The sequence below is a fragment of the Helicoverpa zea genome, chromosome 2, assembly GCF_022581195.2.
Source record: "Helicoverpa zea isolate HzStark_Cry1AcR chromosome 2, ilHelZeax1.1, whole genome shotgun sequence".
Lineage (NCBI taxonomy): Eukaryota > Metazoa > Arthropoda > Insecta > Lepidoptera > Noctuidae > Helicoverpa > Helicoverpa zea.
Genome location: NC_061453.1, coordinates 12,228,404 through 12,249,476, shown reverse-complemented (window position 1 = coordinate 12,249,476; position 21,073 = coordinate 12,228,404). Strand labels below are relative to the sequence as shown.

Genomic DNA, 21,073 nt, shown 5'->3' with positions numbered 1-21,073 from the left:
CAATAAACCGCTAGTGTATATTTTATTTTTTACTCATTAATATGTCATACAAATATGCAATTATTGCAGTAATTTTTGAGTTAAGTCACTGTTTTATTTGAATTCACAATCTTTTTGTTGTTTATTAAATTACTTTAGTTTTAAACCGTTTATTATGACAATATTAATGATTTTTCTAAATGCAAATTCATCTATCTAGCATAGAAATAAAAAAAGTGTTTATTTTATTACGTTTAATATTCACTAAAACTGGATTAGACTACATTTTAGTCGAGTCACTTCATCGATACGAACACACTAAAGATACCATACTAATCTATGTTAATGCAAAGCAAATCCCATCTCTATCTCTATCATATTTTGTCCCGCACTGAGTTAAGTGCGTTTGGTTTTGGTGAGTTTAAAATATTAATAAATCTTGTTTTATTTCATCAATCATGAGTCCAATCTATACAATACAGTGTATTTCAATGGATCCTGCTATAATATATCTTCCGTTGTGCATATTTTTCGTCAAATTGCGAAATAGGTGACGCATCATAACACTTGTGATTTTCCCTTGCAGTCCTTAAATTTCTACGAAGTCCCTACACCACACGCCACGATGGGTAGGGAGGACAAGGCTACTTGGAAGTCAAACTACTTCACCAAGATCATCGTAAGTACAAAAACATGTTATAACCTCAATGTTCACCACTTGATAATTTCCTGACTTCACCAAAGTTGATTCCATACTTACTCGCGCATTATACCTGGCCTTATATATATACGATATTATGAAGAATGTTCCAAATAATTCTAATAACCTGAAAAGATGTCAATAAACAATGCAACTCTGAAACCCCACACAAGTTCAATGTGCAAATAAGTACTGTAACTTCTACCCATTGTAGCCAATACAAACCTAATTGTATTTAAAATTTGTTCCACAGCAACTGTTAGATGAGTACCCAAAATGTTTCATCGTGGGTGCAGACAATGTGGGCTCGACCCAAATGCAGCAGATCCGTATCTCGCTGCGTGGTCACAGCATCGTACTCATGGGCAAGAACACCATGATGCGCAAGGCCATCAAGGACCACATGGACACCAACCCAGCCCTTGAGAAGCTCCTCCCCCACATCAAAGGAAACGTAGGCTTCGTGTTCACCCGCGGAGACCTCGTCGATGTCCGTGACAAGCTGCTGGAGAACAAAGTGCGTGCCCCAGCCCGTCCTGGTGCCATCGCCCCTCTGTCCGTCGTCATCCCCGCCCACAACACCGGTCTGGGTCCTGAGAAGACCTCCTTCTTCCAGGCTCTCTCCATCCCAACCAAGATTTCAAAGGGTAAGAATTCTTTTGTATTCAATTTTTTTGTTCCCAATTGATCTCATAAGATATTGTCTGTTCTAATACCTGAGAGCCTAATATTAGCTCTCTGGCTTCGCTTTCAGACAACATTATAGTCTTCAAATTTATCCTAGTATGATGGTTCCATCAGTGAATATTGCACTGGCATTTTGAAGAGACAATTTCTATTTACTTAATCTTATCTTAATTTAGCACCCTAACTGATTTCTCAGTATCAAGTATCAAATGAAATTTTATACTTATAAATTTGTTCTATATCCTTACAGGTACTATTGAAATCATCAATGATGTGCACATCTTGAAGCCCGGCGACAAGGTCGGTGCTTCCGAGGCTACCCTCCTCAACATGTTGAACATCTCTCCCTTCTCGTACGGTCTGGTCGTCAAGCAGGTTAGTACACACAATATTTATATCATTTCAAATTCATAACTATCAAAAATTAATATGAATACCCAAAGCGTTGAGTACAGTCTGCATATTCAAGTGCATTCTGATAATTTACCTTTGGTAAAGTATTTGCTGTGTTGATCTAAAGACTGACTGATTTCTTCATTCTGTCTAAAGTACATGGCAGACACTTATACACCAAATGGTCCATGGAGTAATCCTATCTCATTGTTACTTTGAAATTTTTAATAAATTTGTCTTCTATCACTTAGGTATACGATTCTGGCACCATCTTCGCGCCAGCAATCCTTGACATCAAGCCTGAGGACCTCCGCGAGAAGTTCTTGGCTGGTGTTGCGAACGTTGCCGCCCTTTCGTTGGCTATCGGCTACCCGACTGTGGCCTCTGCGCCTCACTCCATCGCCAACGGGTTCAAGAACCTGCTCGCCATCGCCGCCGTCACCGAGGTTGAGTTCAAGGAGGCTACCACCATCAAGGAGTTCATCAAGGTAAAAAAATCTTTAAAATTTTCGATTAATTGAATAGAACAGAAGAGCCCCTAAGCTTTTGTCTGTTCTAATACCTGAGAGCCTAATATTAGCTCTCTGGCTTCGCTTTCAGACAACATTATATAGTCTTCAAATTTATCCTAGTGTGATGGTTCCATCAGTGAATATTGCACTGGCATTTTGGAGAGACAACTTTTCAATAATTTATCTTAAAATACTTTGCGAAAAATAGAACAAAATTAAAAATGTAATTTGTATTGCAGGACCCCAGCAAGTTCGCCGCTGTGGCTGCTCCCGCTGCCGCAGCTGCCGCGCCCGCCGCCGCTGCCGCTGAAGAGAAGAAGGAGGAGAAGGAGGACTCTGAGAGCGACGACGACATGGGCTTCGGTCTGTTCGACTAAGCCGGCACGCGAGGCCGAGGCCACCCGCACACGACCGATAGGCGTGTAGGAACTGTTCGGGAAGCCGGAGCCTCTTCTAGCCCCGTGGCTGCATCCACGAGTGGGGATGGTCAACGCCGCCGGGTTGGACACCTATATGGCGGCCGACTTGTCTTACATTTTGTGCTTGTAATAAATGCCACCTAAACTACTATTTAGTTTTACTTGTCTCTAATACACCTCTTCCCATCACTAGGATGAATATAGAAGAAACAAATACATCAGACAGTTAGTACTTTATTATATAGAATACTAATACAGTAATCATATATAAAACACTATTAAAAATTGATACACTACTATAGTTACAGCTAACATTTGCAAACATTGAATAGGTACTCCAACACATATTTCCCTTGAGCAGGACAGTCGATCGAGTCATGACGCAAATTCATCCGACTTGAAAGTATTTTTAAAAGCTACATCATGCTATTTACACTGAACTAGCCGTCCGTACGATCCGCGCGGAAAACCGGCTATTGTGAAAGCCTTGTAAACACGCTTGGTCTGACTTATTTTTTATTTTGGCTTATTGGAGATTTATCATGTTTTAAGTAAAACTACAGCGATATTTCGTGGTAATTATGATATGGTAACAAATTCCTATTTAGATCTAACAGCAATTCCCATAAGTTATGATTTTTATTAAATTAAGTACCTACTTATAATGTCATCAGTTTAAAAAAAATATCCGCTTGAAATGGCACATAGAAATGTATTCTAATAACCTAATATGCAGAAGATATAAGAGTATGTATGTATATCTGTACTGTACCCACTACAAAATAATTAGGAAGCAGCTTTACATACGTGCCTTTTATAGCTCGATAGATTTTATTTACCTTTACAGAAAAATGCTGATATGGTAGCTAGCATCATTTTTGAAATAATTCAGGTGTCTGGGCAAATATTAGGCCATACCTGACGAAATATGAATTTACCTATTTTGGCTATTCGAAATCTGTAAAGTAATTTTGGAGAATGGCTTAATATCTTACAATGAGTTATGGTGAATGTACACGCTAGCATAGGCAAAAATTAAACAAGTCTAAATGGTCTCTTCGAAAGTTCTTTCTTATGTTAATATCAACATTCTTACTTATTAGTAGCTATCAATAAGATAAGCTCCGACGATTCCAATACGTATCACTTTTTCTGAACAAAATGTAATATCATAAAGAGCTCGTAAAATACAGTGTTCGTCAAAATAGACGAGAACTCAACATTGTCCTAACAAAGATAAAACCCTTATAAAAGTGCTAATTTATTGAGATCATGGAAAATTTTCTTCAATAAGTAATTTTCCATTTTAAGTTGCTTCTGCATGCATTGTAAACTTAAATGCTCCATCAGCGTCTATGCAGCGGAGTATTTGAGCTGTTCGACCAGCAATGAGGCGTGTTTTTGGGTTGGTCATAAATACTATCCCATCTATGAAACAATCTTTTCTGTTGGTTGAGATCTCATTTTGATCCTTCATCAATTCTATCACATACCAACACAAAATAGCACTGGAGTGTCCTTCTTTAGTTATTGGTGCTTCTAACACTTCTATTCCTAAGGGATCTTCGCATGTTCCTAATAGGAAAGGCTCTGATAATGGGGTATACTCCAAATGACTAAAGTCAATGCAGAAGTTCTGGGACACTTTGTATGAATTTAAGTACCTTGAAATCTTGTAATTGCTGACATTCTCGTCAAACAGTCTGTTGTTGATGTCCAACCAGTTACTTTTTACAATTTGGCCCATCATCTTGACGTTATCTGGCAAAAAAAGTCCTCCTTGAAGGAGATGATGTTGTTTTAAGTGCTGACCCATTTCTTTTAGGCGCAGGTCAATATCTCCACAGACTTCAAAAATATCTAAAAATATGGCATGATACTTTTCATCTTTGAACACATCCTGGGACCAATCCTCACCTATTAAAATAGTGATATTAGACAAAGCTACACTGTTAGCTTTAAAAACTTTTTTGAAGAATGTAAGGTCAACATCAGTTCTTGCACAGCAGGTTAGTGACTTAGCACCCCTCTTCAGAAGATAAAGGCCAAAGAGTGGAAATGGGCACAAATCCAGTATACTTATTTGAGACGTTTCAGCTGTCTGACCCAGATACACACAAGCCATGCCAATGCATCCTGATATTGTATTTATAAACTCAGTATCATTCAGAAATCTGACTACTTCTGGAGATATTCTCATGATGGGATCATCTTTGTACATTGTCAATTTACCTTCATTCAATGAGAAATGCATTGGGATTATCTCGTTTTCTTGAACTTGTATTGGAAGTTTATCAAAAAAGATAGCCTGTTGCCATGCATTGGCTCTCTGCTCAGACCTTGGATCAGAAGTTATAGTTACCTTGTCTGTCAAATACAAATTAAAATAGCCAATCACTGTATTAATCTCCCCACTTTCTAGAGCCACTGCTTCTACTTCATAATGGTCATTCTCAATAAGATTCAATATTCCCTGATAGTTGTTGAAATCAACTTTCAAAAGGGACTGGGGCTCTGTCATATATTTTATGTCATCACCATAAAGATGGACATCCTCACTATCATATGTCTCATCAAACGGCAGAACATGCACGTTAAGATTTGGAATCTGTAGGAGTTCTTTTATTGATGAACACAATTGATATCTTCTGTGCAGAAAATCACATTTGGCTCCAATGACAAAGAATTCTGCCTTGCCTGGGATCACTCTACCATCATCAGTTAATATATTATCCCAGGCATGCAGTACTGATTGAAGGATATGTTCTCCAAACAAGCCTGCATCAAACATCTCTGTGACAAGCAGAGAATGCTTACCACCTATTTCCTCAGCCAGCATTTCGGTAGACATTTTATTTATAACAACACACTGATCTAAGCCATGTGCCTGCGTACTCAAGTTGGCAAGTTCACTCATTACTTTGGATCCATCGCAAGCAGTTATCATTCTGGGTGAACATTCACTAACATACAGTGACAGCAATCCAGTACCAGTTCCGACATCTATAACAGAATCCGTGTTAGGGATGACAGTGTCATGTATAGCAGTATGGTATGCTTCATTGCGAATTTTGTCATTCAACATTCTGAAGTGCCAACGTTCAACAAGAAGGTTTTTCAGAGAATTAAAATTCTTCTCAGCGTTGACGTATGTGGAATCTAATTTTATTGCGTCCTCAAAATAGTCCCATGCTTTTTCATAGAACCCACATGTGAAGAGAAATTTTCCCATGTCATTCAAAATGTAGATATTATTGGGAAATGATAGGAGTGCACGTGTGAAGTTTATGAATATGTCTTCCATTTTATTGGCGGATGTCAGGACTTCATTCAACCGAGTCATCACCACACGGAATTCGGCTTCATGTATAGATTTCATTTCGGCACTTTTTTCGAAGGCCATCATGTAAAAGTCAAAGGCTTTACTGTAGCACCCATTCGTCGTCAGCTGTCTAGCAGCAGTAATATAATCACGACCTAGTTCATCCATGTCTTAAAAATGGATAATCCTTGGTATATCTGGGTGCAATGTAATTAATTGCAAATACTCTAAACGTACACCGTCACACGACGTTACAGTGGTTCGATGCGGTTTATGAAATGTTTTCTTCTAAAACTCCTTCTTTATACTGGGTTTGTTTTGTTTTAATTTACAACAAACACAATCAAGCGTTTCGTGCCGCGATATTTTCTGGAAAAACTGACTGAACACAAAACATCGCATAAAATGATAGATTGACACTGACTTTGACAGATTTTGGACAGATCCTGACAGGTACGTCTATTGTTGCAAAGAATCACACAATAGTTTTACTACCACCGTGGGGAGCTACTCTCGGTTAATAAAAGTAAGAATTTATGTGCATCTAACGTTGTGACAGTTTTTTTTTATACAAATTTATGTATATAATTTTGAGTGATATTTTCAATGTTTTGTATACGGTTCTTCAAACCATACAGACAGAATTGTGTTGCTGGGGAGTTTGTTCCACCACTTCTTCTTCCCAGCAAAAACACATAGGAAGTAGTAGGGCGGGCGTTTTGGGGGCTGTCTTTTGTTGATTTGACGTTCAAAAGTGTTGATTTTCAGCCTACTTTGAATAAATGACTTTGGATTTTGATTTTGAGTTATATACTTTATTCCAATACCAAATTGAAACCTCAAAATAAAATTCGACTAAAAAGTATTTTACATTTTATTTATTTACTTACAGAGGTAAAACATTTATGAGTTAACTAGCTATCACAGTACTCCATAGCCCACATAGTAGTTCACATTCGTTATCACAGTGGAAGACCTTTTTAAAATAATTCAGTGAAGGATACTTCTCTTCTGAAAGGCCCAACTGCCCATATTTATTGCATCCTGTTGTCCATACCGTATTATCATCTAATAATATAGCTGAATGCCGAGAGCCACAAGCTATATGCTTTACATTTTTTGTGACCCCTGCATTTTGCTCATCAAATAAGTCGATCAGAGTTGGAATAGAATAACTTTCATTACTATTCCCCTTATCATTATTTATTCCTAATTGGCCAGTGTCATTCCAGCCCCAGGCGTAGACATCGCCAAATGTGCTGAGCGCCAAAGAGTGCCAACCTCCAGCACAAATTTTTATTATTCTAATTCCCGCAAGTGCTTCTACTTCTGTGGGCACTTCTTGGCTACTTATATCACCATGGCCTAACTGCAATCTCCTGAAAGGTAAAATAATAACAAAATATTTAATAACCAATGAGCATATTAATTTGATCAACGAGCATTAAATACTGGAAGAGTTTGGGTTTCTTCTACTCTAATATAGACATTAGACCTACCTTCCATTACCCCAAGTGTAAACTCTGCCTTCTTCAGTTAATAATACAAAATGTTCATAGCCACATCGAATATCGATAACTTGTCCACTACAATTCCTAGTGTCCACATAGCTTGGCAATATACCACTGTACACATTCCCGTCAGAGGTCAAATGCAAACAACAATCATTCATGAAAACACTTTTTATAATATTTGTTTCTATCTTCTGCTTCTTCACAATTTCTTCAAGAGGTGTCTCAGCACAAAATCTAATTCTCTTAGTTTCTCGTTTTTCCCGATCCATAGCCCAAATTGAATCAGTATTCTTACCAATCAGTAATAATTTATAATCATTGCCAACTGCATTTAATTCCACCTTTAAATCAGTGAACTCTGCTGGTAGTGATAATTTAATGAGCTGTTGTTCTTTCCCTCCCCAGGCTCCTGTTATATAAAAACTTCCGGCTATTTTAAATATGTTATACGACCAGTTGATCTGTACAAGAGAAGCCCCGTTCAAACTAATTCCTGAATCGTCATGTTTAGGTGCATTAAATATTCTAAATTTATTTATTACTGCATCCTCACAAAGCCACTGTCCAAATAAATTAGAACCCGTTATATAATACACCATTGTGGCTGTGAAACTTGCTTGAAGTAACAATACACAACATATATTTTCAAAACATAACCTAGAAAATGAAATAAACACAAACCATACACAAACACTGACAAGCCACAATACAACCTCAACAAATAACACTGACAGATTTTTTAAAATTTTTGTTTGACACTGTTTGACAACTGGAGACTTTGGTACTGGCAACACTGACTGGACTATCAGGACTACTCTATATTATGTCTATGGGACTACTGGACTCGAATTGGACTACTAACCGAAAAGAACACCACTACTCTAGTGTCAGTAGTCAGTTAAAAAAAATCAGTTTACGCTTGTGTGTGTGTGCTGTAGCGATGGGCTGAGTGATGATTTTTCTGTATCAATGACTGCGTGACAATGACAAAAAAATATCGATGACAGGAACAATGACAAAATCATCAATGATTTTTGTTTGAGCACATCACGGGCCACGGCACTTCAATTATGAGTAATGATTTAATGAATGAGTAGATGAAATGAAATGATCGCGGAACGGTGTAAAGGCTTAGTGACTTTATCATTTGTTATTTAGTAGTAGGCGTAAAAACTTGGTTGCGTAAATACCAACGCACCTTTCCTACAAGTAATATTCCAATCTTACCTTCATGCTTTGTCCAGGCTTAGGACTGGCAAAGACTAGCAAAATAATACTGGTACCTAATAAAAATATAATATCATTTTGCTTTTCTTTGGCGCATTTAAAAGATTGGTATATTTACAATGATTAAATTGAGGTACTTACTTCTTGGTACCTATTTGTTTTTTTTTTTTTTTTTGCTTTTTGTTTTTTTTTTGTTTTTTTTTTTTTTTTATGTGTATATCTACAAATATTTACATTTTCTTGCCTGTTGTGCCTATTCATTGGCTACAATTGACGTTTAAAAACATAAGCTGTTTTACTTTTGAAACTCCTAGGCGAGTGCGTCTTTCGGATACCATGGTACCAGCTCGTGAAAATACCCTTTCACAAGGCACTGATGTTGCCAGCACACAGCACTTAGTAAAAACTAATTTCGTCAAATTTGGGTAAACATGTTCGTGGTTTTTCCACCACTGAAGTGGAGTGTCGTGTTCCGATCCCATTAGAAGGATGTCATCGTCTAGGTACCTTTGAACTTCCGCTATCGCTCTTGATAACGGGGTTCCTTTAGGCTCTATTTTCGCAATTGCTGTCCTATATAAATTCCATATGGATGGTTCAGTATTACTTCCCGAGTTTTGTGTCGTAGCTAGGGTTGGAGTAGTTAATTGTTTAGTTTTTGCAATTGACGCAGCTACCAATTCGATGACAACTTTTTTCGTTTCTTCAGCCAGATGTTGTGGAAACATGAAAATTTTAAACCTCGGATCTAAAAAAGTTGATAGTGCAAGTGTTCTGCTAAATTCCAAATTGCGAAACCTTTCCGAAGTTTCCTTTTTTAGCTTTTTTAAAACCAATTTCACAACATCATGCAACTCTCTCAACTCTAGAGTTTCTAATGTTTGCAAAAGACACTGTGTGATTGGAATCACTTCTCCACCCGTCAAATATTTTTCTCCACTCATACGCGTAGACACTTCATCGAAGGGTTTAAGCACGCACTGCAAATCTTGAATAATTTTCCAATCATTGTCTTCAAGATATGTACCTTTGAAGTTGCTGAGTGGAAGTGTTGCAGTTACAGCCTCTCTAAGTTCAAGAAACCTTTGCAGCATATGAAAGTCAGAGTTCCATCGAGTTTCCACAGACTGAGTGAGTTTTTTTGCTGTTTTTGCCTCCGATTGTTGGACCTGATATTTTACAAACTTTTCTGTGGCCAAAGGGCTACGTTTGTAAAAAGATACAATGTTCTTCACTTTGGTGATTGTCTGTTGCAAATTTTCAACGCTTAATCCACTCTTGACAATTAAATTTAAACTGTGTGCATAACACCCAAAATGGCGCCAATTCAGCTCAGTCGTGATAGCGGAGACTATGTTACTCGCGTTGTCAGACACAACTATGGTAATTTTGTCTGTAATGTTCCAAGTCGATGCACATTTTCTTAATTGAGCTGCTAAGTTTATGGCGGTATGATGTCCAGGGAGGACTTCACACTGCAGGAGAAGCGACTTCAAAATATAGTTTTGATCGATGTAATGAGCTGTTATGGCCATATATGACTCATTTGCTTTTGATGTCCAGCAGTCTGTGGTAAGGCATACACTTTTTGCTTCTTCAGTCATTTTTGTTTTTGTTTCATTAAAAACTTGCTGGTACATTGATGGCAGTAAAGTGTTTGAAAGGTACTTACGACTAGGTAGTTGGTAAATGGGATTTAGACCATGAACAAATGCAACAAAGCCCTCGTCTTCCACAATACTGAATGGTTGAAAATCTAACATGAACAATTTCATAAGTAGTCTATTCAACCTTTCCTGTTCAGATGGTGTAATTTTTTTTCTCTGTGTAAATTGAGCTATTGTAGGTTGTCGAACTAAAGACTGCTGGATAATGTGTGGTTGTGGCAACGGATTACCCTCGGCTGAGTGACTAGCAGAAGAAGCAACAACAGACTGTTGAGTCAGATTTTGGGATCCTGCTTGATTAGAAGGGCCAGCTTCCTGTTCCAAACGTTGTTCTGAACTGTTTTGGTGCATACCCATGTTCCTACGTTCATCTTGAATTTCAACCGTAGGATGTTTTCTTAAAATATGTTTTTTTAAATTTGTTGAGGAAGTTTTATAGGATAATTTTACCCTGCACAGTTTACACACTGCTGTCTTTTCACCAACGGATTCAATGTCAAAATGTACCCAGACGTTGGATGTTTTTCTTAAAGTTGATGCCATTTTTTATTAATAGGTATTTAGGTAAACTGTAACCACTCATTAAATAAGAACGTTAAGTACCTACCATACGTTTTTAATATTTTAGGCACAAACTGCAAATACTAACTTGGTTTTAAAATTTGTAATACACTTCAATATTTACTACGGCATAAGTCAATTAACAAATTACACTACGTACTTCGTAAGTTCGTACGCGTAAAATAAAATTAGGTAAGGATGCTCGTCCTTTCCTAATCAAAAGTTCAATCCAAAACAATGATTCACAAAAAAACAACCTTTCGAGTCAAGTTCGCGCGCAAACTTAAACAACGAAGTGAAAGAATTGTTGCCGTTCCGTGCGCCCAGTCATACGATCGGGCAAGCCTCGCAACAGTCACACATAAGTGTCGCAACGTTGCGATTCGAACCGCCCGCCGCCGGGCCGCCGCTGCGCATTGCGATTGCGACCGAGCACACCCGAGCGGGGCCGAGCGAAACGGCCGAAAATCACCGAAGTTGGCATTCAATTCATTCATTGTCATTCGATTCGAGTAATGATTTAAAAGCATTGATGATTTTGTCGTTGTCATTGCATGATGAAATGATTTTAAAATATCGATGATTTTAACATGTGACATGATATCGGACTCATCTCTAGTGTGCTGTCTCTATGTTGATGTCTTGTGTTTTTGTGTGTGTACGATTTACGTGAAGAATATGCCGGTTATCAAAGGTGATATTTTAATATTTTGGCCAAAAATTAGATAAAATATAATAGTAGAAGCTGTGTATCACGTTCTTTTTGGTATAAATACGTGTTTTGCTGTAGTTAGCGATCGTTTGTTCCGCAGAGATGATGTATAAGTGACATGAAGTTTCTTGAGAGCAAATCAATATGGCACTCAAGCTCGGAAAATGCAGGCTTTGCCTCAAGCTTGGCGACTTTTACTCCATCTTCACGGTCGACAATGCCTTGCAACTTGCGGAGATGGCAATGGAATGCGCCCGGGTGAAAGTAAGTCCACTTACTTGAATTCTTCAGTAGTGCTGATTCGATCAAATATTCGGAACTTCCTTTCGTATCTTGTTACAAATTGGTGATCTGACGAGGATTACTGAAATTTGATGCTGACTAACACTTTTGTTAAAGTATGAAATGCTCATGAAAATTTTTCATTAACAATATTGTCTGTATCACTTGTGTATTACCTGGTTACACAAATGACTGTTGTTATACTAGAACTATTATTTCGATTTGTTATTGTTTAAATACAATGGTTCATGGGATCTAGGTGAATAGTCCATCTCATTTCTCTGTTGGAAATGGTCCTTCAAGATCCAAAATAATTCTTATACACTAATAAAAATCCTAAGATGACCTACTGACCAAAATCTGTATTAACAAACACACAAACGCACATCTCTCACCCTAAACGCATATACCTGCTCAGTTCCATCGTGGGTAAAAACTCAGAAAATCTGAGTGTAGAGTGCTATCAACATACAATGAATATTTTTATTACAAATGTATTTGTTTTATAAAGTACAAGTAAAAAGCAAACAAGAAATATCAAACTTCAAATATCTTCTATCTACAATTGAAGAGTTGGTTATTTCTAAATCTTAAATCTAGCAACTAAACTCCGATACAAAAATGTTATTGAACTTTATTCATGATGAAAATCAAAATCAAAAGTCATTTATTCAAAGTAGGCTGAAAATCAGCACTTTTCGAACGTCAAATTTACAAAAGACAGCCCCCAAAACGCCTGCCCTTCACCACTTCCTATGTGTTTTTGGTGGGAGGAAGAAGTGGTGGAACAAACTCCCCAGCAACACAATTCTGTCTGTATGGTTTGGAGAACCGTATACAGATATTAAAATACTTTGTTAGAAATTATACTGATGTTCAGTTTCATGTTTTTATGATTACCACCATAACTCTGTTTCAGTTCTAATAACCATAGATATGGTAAAAATAATAGAGTACCAATCCCTCCTTACCCAATGCTTTGAGGTGTCAAACAGTGCAAGAGAGATTGATGCAAGGACAGGCCCTCTCTATTTCTGCATGTTTCATTCATACAAAAAGAGTTGACTCCCGGAATGATATAAAGATTTTCCATGAACTATCTCTCATAATTCTCTCGTAATTATAAGATGTATTGTTCAAGATATATGATGGTGATGGGCTGCCAGACAAAGTGTGTTCAGAGTGCATTCAGAAACTCAGTAGCGCCTACATCTTCAAGCAGCAGTGCGAGCGAGCTGACCAGGAGCTACGCCGCAACTATGTACCACCACCAGGTGAGCCTTGCCTTCTTGCATTACATAATATTTTTAAGATCCGATCTCATGTTGATAGATACTCTATCTACAGGATTTAGCATCCGGTCTGCCAGTCCAACACCTCCAAACCGGCAAAGCAGTGATTCCGCCTTCTCCAATCATACCGACACCTCCAACTTGACCAAAGCTCCATCTGCCACCGAGGAAAAAGTAACACCCGCTGCTAGATCAAGGAAGCGTAGCATAGACAGCATCGGCAATGCATCTACTGGGGCTTCCAGTGACTACAGACCCAGCGGCTCTAAACGCGTCGAGGAACTCAGAAGGAGTTACAAAAGACCCAGAAAACTGTCGGGCAACATATCGCAATTAGACTCCGATTACGATGACAATAGCGCCCCGTACTTACCAGAAACTGATTCCGACGAGCCTTTACTTAAGAGTAACTACAAATGCAACTACTGCCCCAAACAATTTCCATCTGCAAGAAGTCTCATCAATCACAAGAGGATACACGAAAAAAAAGAAACACTCGGCCAAAACGCCGTCGTCGATATACCCCAAGATAGCGGCGACGCTACAGACGTAGAAGATAAACTAAACTGCGACAAATGCGGCAAGACATTCAAATTGAAGATCATGTTGAAGCGTCACCAGGAAATATGTGCTAAGGCGACCAGTCCCGTCAAGCCTCAACAGAAGGAGTTGCTCATTTCACTAGAGCCGATCGATGGCATGACCAATCGGAACATAGTGTGTGAACTGTGCAATGCCAAATTCAAGGCCGTTGATAATTTGGCAAAGCACATGAAGGTAGTTCACGCTGCGGTATTGAAAAGAGAAAAGCGGGAGAACGGAAAGGTTGCAGTGCCGTGTCTGTTCTGTCAGAAGTCATTCGATGACTATTACGTTCACAGTGCGCATTTCAACTCGTGTGCCAACAGGGACGACAGTGTACCGTTTGAGTGCCCAATATGTAAAAAGCTAACATCGAGGAAGACTTCCTACTTCCAACACCTTAAGAACATGCACTTCGAGCCTCGCATGTCGCACGAGCGGGCGGCCGTGGAGCCGCAGACGCAGGACTACCACGAGTGCAGGATGTGCTACAAGAAGCTCGCCTCGCAGGAGCTGCTCATCACGCACCTGGCGGCGCACGTGTCCAACATCGACGGTAATGACGCCGCGGCTGACAACGACTCCAGGTAATTTCTATTACTGATCCCCATATACGTATAACGTTGATTGGAATGAATAATTACTGATACTGTTACTTTATTTTCATTTATAGGGCAAGCACCATGGACGATTCTGCATCAATCCAGTCAGTACCAAGTCAATCTCATACCCCCACCCGACTACTAAAATGCAAAACATGCCAAAAAGAGTTTAAATATAAAAGGTCTCTGGAGACTCACGAGGCGCGGTGTCACTCTGAAGTACCTGTAGAAGTGAAGGTGGAACCACCCGATAAGCCGTCGACGAGCCTACTGAGCGAGACAGTATACCGCCAAACCGAGTCAGATTCTAGTCAAGAAGAGGAGGACAACACGTGCGATATCTGCGAGAAGCAGTTCTCGTACCGCAGACTACTGTTGCACCACAAGCGCACCAAGCACAACATGAGCTCGGGGCACAAGCGCGCCAAGATCTACCTGAAGGACTGCTCCGTGCGCTGCCTCATCTGCGACCTCGACATGAAGGTGGCGGGCATCAACGAGCACAACCAGATGCACACCTCCAAGAACATGAAGCCGCGCAACATCTACACCTGCGCCGAGTGCGGGGACACCTTCAAGAGCTGCGTCGCGCTCGCTAACCATATCAAACTCATTCACAGGCTCAAACAGAAGCGGGTAGAAGAGACCGTTAACCCGTCGGATTTTTGTGAAGTCGTTGTGGCAAAAGCGGAACCCCTGGACTGGATCCAGAGTCACAACGACTTTGGTGAGGTTCCGGGCGCAGAGAGCAAGCCGCTAGTCGACCTGAGCGGTTTCACCTGTCCCATCTGCGGCAAGAAAATGGCCACCCTCATATCTCTGAAGAGGCACGTCAACTGGCACACCAATGTTGGTAACAATATTGAAAAGAAGTACCAGTGCTCTGTCTGCAATGAGGTACGTCATACTTCAGTTTTCGAAATTTAATTTTATGATAAATATTTGGTCAGACAGTGTTTCAAGTCATTTTGTGTTTGTTGCAGGCGTTCAAATTCCAGTGTCACTACAAGATCCACATGCGCGAGCACTACCACGACACGAACCTGGACCCGAAGCACCTGACGTGCGCTATCTGCGGGCGGCGCAGCAAGCACCTCCGCGCCGCGCAGGCGCACATGAACTTCCACAAGCAGACGCGCTTCCAGACCAAGGACTACCAGTGCTCCATCTGCGAACGCGTCTTCCAGCACCGCAAGGTCTACCTCTCGCACATGGCCATACACTACAAGAAGGGCGACAGCGTCCAGAACACGGTGGTGGGCGACGCGCTACCCAGCAACGTCGACAAGCAAGTGTACGACGGCACCCACACCTGCCGGCACTGCGGCAAAGTGTGCGACTCAGAGAACTCCCTCAAACATCACTTAATCTGGCACAACTCTAAAACGTTCCTGTACGGCGCCCGGCACGAGTGCAGCATCTGCAAAGTCAAGTTCACTAACAAAAGACGACTCGAAATCCACATCAGATCGCACTACGAGGACGACAACGGCCCCTACAAGTGCACCATTTGCGGCAAGGGCTACACTGACGAAGGCTATTTCCAAAAACACGTGAAGGGACACAACTTCGATCACCAGTCCCACAAAAAGAGAATAGAGAAAATCCGCAAGGATAAAGTCAAGTGTCCAATTTGTACGCGGTATTATCCCGACTTGGTGAAACTTATCCGTCACTTGAGGCGGACACATCCTGAAAGTAAGATGATCAAAGCCGATCCTGACGCTCCACCACAATCGTACTTTTCGTGTAAATTATGCGCCAAAGTATTTCTGGACGAAAGACGGCTACAGTCACACGAGGAAGCTCACCTCAGGAAACCAGAGTTCTTTAAATGCAAGTTCTGTGGCAAGAAGACGATATCGCTGCGGAGCCATCGCATGCACATAAAGAGTCACTTGGCGCAGAAACATTTCGAGACTCCGCTGAAGTGCCCGCACTGTGACGAGACGTTCGTGAAGGGCTACGGGCTGCACCACCACCTGCGCGACGCACACAACATCGACGAGAACTGGATCGCCGACCGCTCCGACCAGCCGCTCACCGGACCGCTCAAAGAGCTACAATGCTCCATATGCATGAAGGTCCTCGCCAGCAAGGGGAACTATGAGCGACACATCGATTACCACAACTCCCTGAGGTGTAACTACTGCTTCGATTACTTCAGCTCGCTCAGGTTCCTCGAAGGACATTTAGCATTCTCCTGCGAGAAGAAGAAGCTCTTAGGCGATACAGAAGTTTACCCTAAGAGAGTAAAATGCAATATTTGTTACAAAGCATTCCATGTTCAAGTGAAACTAGACTGTCATCTGCGCACGCAACACGGCATTATAGTCAATAGAGAAGCGTCCACGGGCAAGCAAGAAATTGTCTGTGATTACTGCTTCAGAGTTTTCGAAAATGAGTATGCTCTAAACACTCATAAAATCTACCATCGAACTGTTGGATACTATGGATGTATTTACTGCAGTAAAAAGTTCAGCACGTTGGTTTTGTACCGGAAACATAAGAACCACCACTTGGCACAGCTGAACGTGGATAATCCGACCAAGTGTGAACATTGCGATGAGACGTTCGTCGCCTTCCGAGATATGATAACCCACATGCGAGAGGAGCACGGAGATGACAAGGAGTGGTTCACCGAGCCCCGCGAGTCTATCGAGGAGACCTGCCCGATATGCAACAAGCGATTCTACAACCTGCACAGACATTTAACTTATCATGAAGAAAATAAGTGCAAGAAATGCAGTGAGTATTTCTACTCCAGAGTGGATTACGATAACCATCTATGTGCCATAGAGAGTGATGACGAAGGCACAGGATACGTGGTAAGCGAAGATACTTTCAAATATGAGGAGTGCAAGTTCTGCTTCAAACCCATCACCAAGAAGAGTACTAAACGGTTACACAACCAGATACACAAGGGATCCGGCTCTATATCTTGTAGGTTCTGCACTCTCAAGTTTAAAACTATGGACGCCTTTAACATACACGCATTTTCTCATCGAAGTAGAAAATACACTAAGAAACCGATAAAATGTCGAAAGTGTGGCGAGAAATTTATTAAATACGGACCATTTATGAAGCACATGAAACTGGTTCACAAATGTGTGAAGAAGATGCACTACAGGGCAGTGGTGAAGCCAGACAAGTGTGTTGTATGTGGAGACGACTTCCCCAATCTGCACAACCACTACCGCGCTCACCTGCTGAACCAGTGCCAGGGCTGCCGCAAGTACTTCACGTCCTTCAAGGTGATCTCTGCGCACGAGTGCGGCAAGGAGGACATCGACCCGTCTAAAGTGTTCACGTGTGACGCCAACTTGAACCAGCTCATCAACACGTATGTTCCTACTGACGAGAAAGATGATGAGAAGTTCTACGGCCACACTGATGACGAAGACGAAGAAGATGATATTAATCCGCTAGTGTATGATGAGGAGAGTCAGGAAAGTAAGGACATACCCATGATCCAGTCGCCGATTATATCTGATGTACTGTCGCTGTTCAAGTCGGAGACGAATGGCTTGGACGTGCCGGGTGATAAGGCCGACCACGTGGTCAATATTACTGATGACGACTCGGTCGACGTCGATGATTCTCTTGTACCAGTCGTTGTCGTTATTGATGATGATTAGAAACATTTCAATCATCGAGATTATTAAATGTGCTACTATATAAGGCGATTATCACACTGCCCCGCATGATGCAGCGTAGTGCGTGGATGCGTTTTTTTTCGTTGTATGGAAATATCTCCGTTTGTATGGAAAACACGCATAGTCCAACACACTGAAAATGCATCCACGCGCGTTCATGCGGATCACGCACATACATGCGGAGAAACACGCACCCCCGCGCGTAGGTGCGGGGCGAGACGCAAGGTATGACACACTGAATCCCGCAATGCCGCGCGTGATTTTGAATGGGCGTGACGTGTATATTTGAAAATGGAACTCGCTGTGCGTGAATTTACAAAACGCACCTACGCGCGTGAGTGCGTGAAAAACCCGCACGATGATGCAGATCTGCACTCCCGCAGGAACGCGCGTAGGTGCGTCGACACGCAAGATGCAGCGTGATGCGGGGCAGTGTGAAGAGCACCTAAAACAATACCTAATAAATGCTGATCGAATAAACGCACGCGACTAGACGAGAAAATACAGTTTATTGCAAAAAAAAGGATATCTAACTATAAAATGTACTGTAGAAAAATATATTTCAAATCCATCATAGATGATGGGGTAGTATTTAAAGATACATATTTCTTAAAATGAAAGTGAAATTGATAGAAAATTATGACCGGTATATTCTTCGTTCTGATTGTGCAAAATGATATTTTAATTTGATATTTTATAATATTATTTCATTGTACTACATTTGAGTAGGCACTTTACTAAAAGTAATCAATCTTGATACAACTTTTTTACAAAAAAGCATTTTAAATAAATAAACTTAGTCCTGTTTAAATAATTGTTCAAGTGATTAAATAATTTTATTTTTAGCCACATTTTATTAATAAATTGAGTTTTTAATTAAATAAAAAGTCATGTCAAGATTGTAGTAGAGTATAGGTATTTAAACATGACAGTTTTTATTTTCATTGATTTTAGACTGTTATATTACAATGGTGCATCTGAATGTTATATTTTTTTAAAGAGGAAAGTTACACACACCAAAGACGATATTTTGTTTAAAGTGCTTTTTTTTTGTCTGCGAGGTTGCCATTGGTGTTAGTCTGGTGTATTTTGAAATGAGTAAGTTCTTTCAGACTGCCATAATTTCTTTTATGAAAGGCCTTTGCAGACGGAAAGAAGTTCTCGAGTTTGTTGACTAATTCGAGGTGGATCGTCTCATAAAAAGTTTAAATAAAATAAAGGTCTTTATGTTGATGGTTATAGTTCTCGCCAAACTTTATGGCGGTTCTGGACTATTTTTACTGGCGAGAATTATGACCTTTGATGCTGTGGTATGGTGACTTGTTTGTGAAACTAGTGACAACTTTGTGATTATGGTATGTTTATAAATATTATGATCATTAAAGCAACTAGAATATTGTAAAGATTCGATAAATTCTTGTTTTTGCATATTTATGGTGAGTTGCGCCATTAAGGGTCAATTTCCACTGAAAGAGCAGCGGCCGTAAGAGCAAGTGACTTGCTCTTACGGCCGCTGCCGGCCGCTGCTCTTTCAGTGGAAATGGACCCTTAACTATAACCAAACTACAGAATAACCAGTAGTATACTTGCCGCGATTTGAAAACTGATAGTTGTTCGGTTATCGTTATGTTATAGTTGAGGGGTGCAAACCCACGGTAAATGTGTGAAACAGCTGGTATAGCACAATGTAGAAAGAAATTATTATGAGGTAGCATGCAATATCATTTCACATTTTGATTTGGCATGAAAGAAGAAAGAAGTTTCTTTCTTACCAGTGTCAATGATAGGTATCGCAGAAAGTGAAAAGTATTTCTAAATAGTTTAGTATTTCTACAAGTATGTATGATGAAAAGGTTTTATATAAGTTTTGATTATCAAACAGAAAATTGTTTTTTTATTATTTTTCGTGCCATTTGATGTTCTTTTATGTTCTTAGGGCATGTCTTGAAGGGCTACGTTTTCGTGCAATACAGCGGCTGGCAACATTGCAGACATACTGCAAGTCATGATTTTTTGCCAACATTACCACAAATAGCACAAAAATGTAGCCCATCTAGACGCGAACTTATGAAAATTTTAATTGCATTGTAAATAAAAGAAAGCTTTCCCCAATACACTGGAGATGAGAATGAGTCTCATTACTATTATTCGTCTGTAGTCTTTAAACTTGTATGTACTTTAGTTGGTAGATTAGGAACTATTGTACAAACTGCTTTGAATATCTATTTAAAATAGCTTAAGTGTATTTGTGCAGTTTCGTTCTATGATAAATATTGTTCGGATTGACATGTACCGTTTGTGGCAAAAACTTTGCAATTCTAAAGTTAACCATTTGACGCTCTGCTCATGCTTTTCTTGTTCATATTTTTTCTTTGTGTGAAGTATATTAGCCAACTTTGGACAAGGAAACCTTCGAGACAATATTTGAACGAACAACAAATGCGCAAGGAGTCAAGTGGCTAACTTCAGAATAGCAAAGTTACTTGGCGCGAACTGTAATACAAGTTTTATAGTACTGTATAGTTAAATAGGTAGCTTGATTCCGTACTATACCTGTGATTTTTTTTAAACTTGCCTGGAGAGATTCCATGCTCTCAATAGTTCCCATTATAACCTTGTTATATGGCAGTTTTAGCAGTAATTGTAGTATGTTTTGTTTTTATATAATCTGCTGTTTCGTATTACAACTTCAAATAGTTCGAAATAGTATAAATTGGCATTTTAAGTCTTTGTATTAGCCAAAGGAGCGGGTGTTTGAATTTTAGATAGTAACGTAAGTTAGATACCTACCTGTTAAGGTCAGTCAACCTCTTTGATCGTCTAGTTATAAGATAAAGTGTTTATTCCAATTATGTTAAAAAGAAGTTACTTTTATTTGCGGTTAATTTTTTTATTCTTTTTTTTCAAGTCTCGAATTCTCTCTTGTTGTATTTCTTTGTGAAATGTAGATTGATGATGGGCGAAAT

General features: G+C 39.8%; 4 protein-coding genes across 4 annotated transcripts; 2 read left to right on the top strand and 2 right to left on the bottom strand.

The window, feature by feature from the left end:
- Nucleotides 1-235: 235 nt before the first annotated feature.
- LOC124639047 (60S acidic ribosomal protein P0) lies at nucleotides 236-2,838 on the top strand. The gene is made up of 6 exons (XM_047176270.1): nucleotides 236-394; nucleotides 566-658; nucleotides 933-1,326; nucleotides 1,617-1,741; nucleotides 2,011-2,247; nucleotides 2,511-2,838. Exons 2-6 carry the CDS (start codon nucleotides 605-607, stop codon nucleotides 2,646-2,648), a joined length of 948 nt encoding a protein of 315 aa, XP_047032226.1. The 5' UTR covers nucleotides 236-394; nucleotides 566-604; the 3' UTR covers nucleotides 2,649-2,838.
- A 70-nt stretch (nucleotides 2,839-2,908) lies between these two features.
- LOC124639013 (protein arginine N-methyltransferase 9-like) lies at nucleotides 2,909-6,407 on the bottom strand. The gene has a single exon (XM_047176225.1). It carries the CDS (start codon nucleotides 6,178-6,180, stop codon nucleotides 3,997-3,999), a length of 2,184 nt encoding a protein of 727 aa, XP_047032181.1. The 5' UTR covers nucleotides 6,181-6,407; the 3' UTR covers nucleotides 2,909-3,996.
- A 461-nt stretch (nucleotides 6,408-6,868) lies between these two features.
- LOC124638378 (probable E3 ubiquitin-protein ligase HERC2) lies at nucleotides 6,869-8,251 on the bottom strand. Its single transcript, XM_047175328.1, has 2 exons — nucleotides 7,512-8,251; nucleotides 6,869-7,391 (listed from the first exon to the last, which is right to left on the bottom strand). Exons 1-2 carry the CDS (start codon nucleotides 8,123-8,125, stop codon nucleotides 6,923-6,925), a joined length of 1,083 nt encoding a protein of 360 aa, XP_047031284.1. The 5' UTR covers nucleotides 8,126-8,251; the 3' UTR covers nucleotides 6,869-6,922.
- Nucleotides 8,252-11,601: 3,350 nt separating this feature from the next.
- LOC124638367 (zinc finger protein 91-like) lies at nucleotides 11,602-18,219 on the top strand. Its single transcript, XM_047175318.1, has 6 exons — nucleotides 11,602-11,675; nucleotides 11,794-11,957; nucleotides 13,117-13,249; nucleotides 13,323-14,436; nucleotides 14,523-15,348; nucleotides 15,435-18,219. Exons 2-6 carry the CDS (start codon nucleotides 11,838-11,840, stop codon nucleotides 18,087-18,089), a joined length of 4,848 nt encoding a protein of 1,615 aa, XP_047031274.1. The 5' UTR covers nucleotides 11,602-11,675; nucleotides 11,794-11,837; the 3' UTR covers nucleotides 18,090-18,219.
- Nucleotides 18,220-21,073: the final 2,854 nt, after the last annotated feature.

Excerpts from the sequence above, each read along its gene's own strand:
- LOC124639047 (XM_047176270.1), top strand. The coding sequence starts at position 605 with ATGGGTAGGGAGGACAAGGCTACTTGGAAGTCAAACTACTTCACCAAG. Across the intron at positions 1,327-1,616 it reads CCCAACCAAGATTTCAAAGG|GTACTATTGAAATCATCAAT; the intron begins GTAAGAATTCTT and ends ATATCCTTACAG. Across the intron at positions 2,248-2,510 it reads CCATCAAGGAGTTCATCAAG|GACCCCAGCAAGTTCGCCGC; the intron begins GTAAAAAAATCT and ends TTTGTATTGCAG.
- LOC124639013 (XM_047176225.1), bottom strand. The coding sequence starts at position 6,180 with ATGGATGAACTAGGTCGTGATTATATTACTGCTGCTAGACAGCTGACG.
- LOC124638378 (XM_047175328.1), bottom strand. The coding sequence starts at position 8,125 with ATGGTGTATTATATAACGGGTTCTAATTTATTTGGACAGTGGCTTTGT. Across the intron at positions 7,392-7,511 it reads TACACTTGGGGTAATGGAAG|GAGATTGCAGTTAGGCCATG; the intron begins GTAGGTCTAATG and ends TTTACCTTTCAG.
- LOC124638367 (XM_047175318.1), top strand. The coding sequence starts at position 11,838 with ATGGCACTCAAGCTCGGAAAATGCAGGCTTTGCCTCAAGCTTGGCGAC. Across the intron at positions 11,958-13,116 it reads TGGAATGCGCCCGGGTGAAA|ATATATGATGGTGATGGGCT; the intron begins GTAAGTCCACTT and ends GTATTGTTCAAG. Across the intron at positions 14,437-14,522 it reads GCGGCTGACAACGACTCCAG|GGCAAGCACCATGGACGATT; the intron begins GTAATTTCTATT and ends TTTCATTTATAG.